This window comes from Montipora capricornis, chromosome 3, assembly GCF_036669925.1.
Source record: "Montipora capricornis isolate CH-2021 chromosome 3, ASM3666992v2, whole genome shotgun sequence".
Taxonomy (NCBI): Eukaryota; Metazoa; Cnidaria; class Anthozoa; order Scleractinia; family Acroporidae; genus Montipora; species Montipora capricornis.
The window spans coordinates 7,294,675-7,299,674 of record NC_090885.1 but is presented as its reverse complement, the minus strand read 5'-3'; the positions used below and the strand labels follow the sequence as shown (position 1 = coordinate 7,299,674).

Genomic DNA, 5,000 nt, shown 5'->3' with positions numbered 1-5,000 from the left:
CATTCCACAGAATGTAAAGGGCGGGGCTGATTCCACTCTATCTTCTGGAAGGTTTGCCATCTTTTGGCCTTCAGTTGGTCGTCTCTGACGTCTACATTGTACACATTTGTAAATGTACGAGGCTACTGCGGCATTGAGACCCAGTATCCATAATCCATTCGAACGAATTTCGTTCATGGTCATTCCTTTCCCTTGATGCTTGACCTTCTTGTGAAAATGATCGATGATCAGATTAGTAACTTGCGAACTCCTTGGAAGGACTATCGGGTGTTTAACTTCAAAAGGCAAGGTTGAATTTTCTAGCCGTCCACCAACTCTTATCAGTCCCTGTTCATCGACGAAAGGATCCAACTTTAGGAGGGCACTTTCCCTTGAAATCTTGGCGTTCTGTTCCTTCTGGCTTAAACTTGTAATCTCGTTCTTGAAAGCTATGCGCTGTATCTCTTTGAAAATAAGCCTTTCAGCATCTTGTCGTTCAGCTACTGTTGTGGCGACTGTCCTTGGCTTGTTCTTCATGAAAGGTCTCTTAAGGTAGGAAACCACTCCCACTGCCTTTGTCCAACTGGAACATCTTGTAATGAAGTCAATGAGATAGAAGGGTTCCTTGACAGTAGTCGTGCGTACGGTGGCTTTAACTTCCGGATCTCCAATTTGAATGGTAGGAATCTCTTCTTTACTGGGCGGGATTTCTTTCTCCCAGAGAAATGCAGGTCCACTGAACCAGTTCGATTTCATTAGTTCTTCTGCATTTAAGCCTCTGGAGGCGTGATCCGCTGGATTATTTTTGGTATCAATGTATCGCCATTCTTTGATATCAGTGTTCGACCTGATTACTTGTACTCTATTGGCAACAAACGTGTGGAATCTTTTGGCGTCGTTATTGATGTAGCCAAGGACTACCTTGGAATCAGTCCGAAAGTACTGCTTCACATTAACGTAATTTAATTCTTCTTGAACCAACACAGCAACCTTCGCTGAAACAACTGCAGCGGTAAGCTCCAATCTTGGTATCGTAGTAATCTTCGTTGGAGCGACGCGGGACTTTCCCATTACCAATAAAACATAAACATGAACGTTTTCGTCTTCATCCTTAACTCTTAGATAGGAGCATTGTCCATATCCAGACGTGCTTGCTTGCGTCAGCAAAACTGTGTAGCTCATAGGTCTTCTTGCCATTTAGGGTCTTTGGCTCAAAACATCTTGCAATTTCTAACTCATCTATGTGTAGAAGATCACGTTTCCAACGCTCCCACCTTGGCCGAACTTCTTCAGGGAGAGGCTCATCCCAGTTGATACCTTTGTTGCATATTTCTTGCAATATCTTCTTTGCTCTTAAGACTAAGGGAGCCAGGAATCCAAGGGGATCATAAACAGAAGCTACGGTTGCCAACACTCCTCTTCTAGTCAAAGGCTGGTCCTTCAGAATGATGGAGAATCTGAAGCAGTCTAGACCCACGGACCATTGGACACCAAGCACTCTCTCTATCGGACGTTGCTCGGACGGGAGATTCAGGATTACATCGACTGCTCTCTCACTCTTTGGTACTGATTCAAGAACGTGACAATCGTTTGAAACAAACTTGTGAAGACGAAGTCCGCCTTTCTCACAAATCTCACGAGCTCCTCGGATGAGGTCTTCAGCTTCCTGTACGGATTCAACGCTAGTCAATCCGTCGTCTACGTAGAAATCGTGCATGATAAACTGAGCTGCTGAGGGATGTGCTTCTTTCTCTTGACTTGCCATATGTTTCAGGCCATAGCTAGCGCAACCAGGTGACGATGTTGCCCCAAACATATGTACCTTCATTCTGTATTCTTTAGGCTCTTTCTTAACATCGCCATTGGGCCACCAAAGAAAACGCAGATAATCTCGGTCGTTTTCACCCACAATGAACTGATGAAACATCTTCTCCACGTCACAGATAATGGCGTAAGAGTATCTTCTGAACCTGCACAGTACTCCCACCAGATTGTTGGTAAGATCGGGCCCACTGAGTAGATGATCGTTCAAAGAGGTTCCTTTAAATCTCGCTGAACAATCAAAGATAACTCTGATCTTGTTTTTCTTTGGATGATAGACGCTATGGTGAGGTATGTACCACTTCACTCCTTCTTCTCGCGCAAGCACTGGTGCTTCTTCGGCATCACCCCTGTTTAGAACTTCATTCATGAACTTGACGTAATCTTCTTTATACCTTGGATCTTTCAGGAACTTTCGTTTGAGATGCTCTAGACGAATCAACGCCAGTGAATGGTTGTCAGGTAAAATAGGGCTTTCCTTGAATGGCAGAGGCATTTCATAGTGTCCGTTTGCAGTCTTCTCAATTCCTTCTTCCAAAATCTTCAGGAAATTTAAATCCTCTTGAGAAGTCTTCTTATCATTTCTAGCTCCCTGAAAATCTGACTCAAGGACTCGAACAATGTCAGTCATTGTTACAGCGGGTATTTCCTTTACTGCAACCTTGTGGCAAAGAGAACGTCCACTCCTTACATGACTTCCACCAACGATACTCCATCCAATATCAGTTTTAATGCCGTACGGTTCGTTATTGCGGCCAGCAAGACCTTTTCTTGGGGTCAACGCCTGCGAGCAGTCATATCCAATAAGCAATCTAACGTTGCAGTCGAATAGGTCATGCATTTCGTCTTCAATTGATCTCAACTGTTCCCAGTTCTTAGCTATTTCCTTAGTAGGAATGTGTTCTTCGTCTGCGGGAATAGACGTACTTGTGAAAGCTACCGGAATACAAATCTTGACGTCAGAATTATATCCTCTTACTTGTAGGCTTGAGACTCTTTGGCTCTCGACGAGTGAGTCTTGACTTGTGATAGTGCTCAGTCGAAGCTTCGTTGGCTGAGTTTCTACATTAAGCTCATCGCAGGTTTCCTTGAGGATAAACGTAGCATCGCTTTGCGTGTCCAAGATTGCGTAAACCAATACTTCCTTGTCGGGCTTCGATAATGATGACAGCCAAACGGGAACTATCATAGAGGTACTGGTAGTGAAGACGCCTTGCTATGTACATGAAGTAGTCTTGCGAATATTGGTGGGTTCCTGTTCTTCACTTCTCTTCTTTTCTTCTGGCTTCTTATGAGATCTTTCTTCGTGAAGACAGGTGGGGTGATTCTTGTTACAGGTCGCACAGGTCAGCCTCTTCTTACAATCACTAGACATGTGTCCCTTTCTCAAGCATCCAAAACACAGGCTGTTTCCTTTAACAAACTTCAGTTTGTTTTCGTGTGTCTCTGCCTTGAACTTAACGCAGGCATTCAACAGATGGTCGGTCCTTTTGCAGAATAAACATTGCGGTTGCAACTTTGAGGTTCTGTTTGGTTCTTTTGAACTTTCTTCTGTCATCTTGGTGTTATGAACTGACTTTTTGCCGTCGTATCTCGGGTTTGGTTCCTGGTGAGTGCTGTCTGTTGCCCTTTCCACGTCCTTTACGGCATGACACGACGAAATAGGATTGCATAGGAGATCTTCTTCAGTACTGATGAAGGTTGTGAAGGTCTTGAAATCTGGATACTTCTTCTCTTCTTTCATTCTACTTGTAACTTCTCTGTTCCATCGTGAAATAAGCCAGTCTGGTAGTTTAGTAAGTAACTTCTGGTTTTCCATGTAGTCATTCAAGACGTTTAAATTCTCAATCACTTGCATAGCAGTTTCCACACATGTTAAGAAATCAGCAAATCTTCTGAGGCCTTGGTGATCTTTCATTCCAATCTTGGGCCATTTACGTAGCTTGTCTCTATACGCATTTGTTACTATAAACGGGTGACCAAACCTCTCGTCTAGAATTTTCCATGCTCGTTCGTAGGCTTCCGATGAACTTTGCAGGAAAAGCCCTTTAGTAGCTTCTTTGGCAGATCCACTTACGTAACGCTTCAAATAGTACATCTTTTCACTTGATGGTAAGTTCTTTCGGTGTATGAGGGCATGAAAGGACGACTTCCAATCCGGATAAAGGATGGGCTCACCGTTAAAGATGGTTGGTTCAGGTGCTGGAAGGCGACTCATGCTGAATGAATCGGCTATCGCTGTGACGATTGAGGTGATAGTATCTACGCTTGCTGGTGACGCTTGCGGTTGAACGTGTGCAGGATGGGTGGTTTCACCTTCTACAGGATGTACGTCCTGAGGCTGTAGAGCGGGCTGCGCTGTTGAAATTGGAGTGTTCGCATCTGGTACTGAATACTTGAGTTTTTGAGGTGGAACGAAGGACGCTGCTTCTGTTTCAAGGTTTATCTGGATTGGAGAAGTTTGTAAATAATCATCTTCAACGGAATCCATATCGTCCTCGAATTCTTCTACTTCCTGGTATACCTTTAACTTAGCCCTTGCTATTTCTATTTGTTTCTTGGCTTCCATTTGTTCCAACTCCAGTTTTCTCTGCGCTAGCTCTGCTTCCATTCTTGCAGTGGCTTCCTCATGTTTTGTTTCTTCTTGTAGGGCGTTAAATACGACTTCCCTTGCAGCCAGTTCCGCAGCAGCATCAGCTTTCTTTAAATCGATGAGAGAGGGTGTCCTTGAGGACCGACTGCTTCTTGACCGGCGTGACTTTGTTGATGCCTTACTCGATCTACTTCTGACGGATTTAACATCTTCGTTGCATGACGCAGCTATGGATTTCCTTTCCAGCGTTTGCGTTAGTGCATCACATCCGTCCATTTTCTGACGAATTTCTTGTCCTGGAGCCTGTTCGATCCGTATTTTATCGTATATCTTCTCAATTTTGTTACGGAATTCCCTCAAACGGAGAATCGCTTCTTCCTTTTCTACTTGCGACGACGGCGTCTGTTTAGCCATTAAAGACTCGATTTCTGTTGCTTGCGTTCTCCATGCGTCGTACGCTTCATGAAACCTCGCGACGAGCTGATCTTCGTCCTTCTCATGCTCTCTCTGACGCTGCTCTTGATAGGCCCGGCCCTTTTCGGTAAGCGTTCGAACTCTAGTAATTCGTGGTTCGGACTCCGACTGCTCCTGGCATACGTTTACGCTA

General features: G+C 44.4%; 2 protein-coding genes across 2 annotated transcripts in view; both read right to left on the bottom strand.

Moving 5' to 3' along the window:
- LOC138039787 (uncharacterized) overlaps window positions 1-1,050 on the bottom strand; it is a 1,908-nt gene extending 858 nt beyond the window's left edge. The window contains exon 1 of the mRNA XM_068885630.1: window positions 1-1,050. This exon is cut by the window's left edge and continues 858 nt beyond it. Coding sequence (XP_068741731.1) covers window positions 1-1,050 — 1,050 coding nt within the window.
- A 40-nt stretch (window positions 1,051-1,090) lies between these two features.
- Window positions 1,091-2,989, bottom strand: LOC138039786 (uncharacterized). The gene has a single exon (XM_068885629.1). It carries the CDS (start codon window positions 2,987-2,989, stop codon window positions 1,091-1,093), a length of 1,899 nt encoding a protein of 632 aa, XP_068741730.1.
- Between the last annotated feature and the right edge of the window lie 2,011 nt (window positions 2,990-5,000).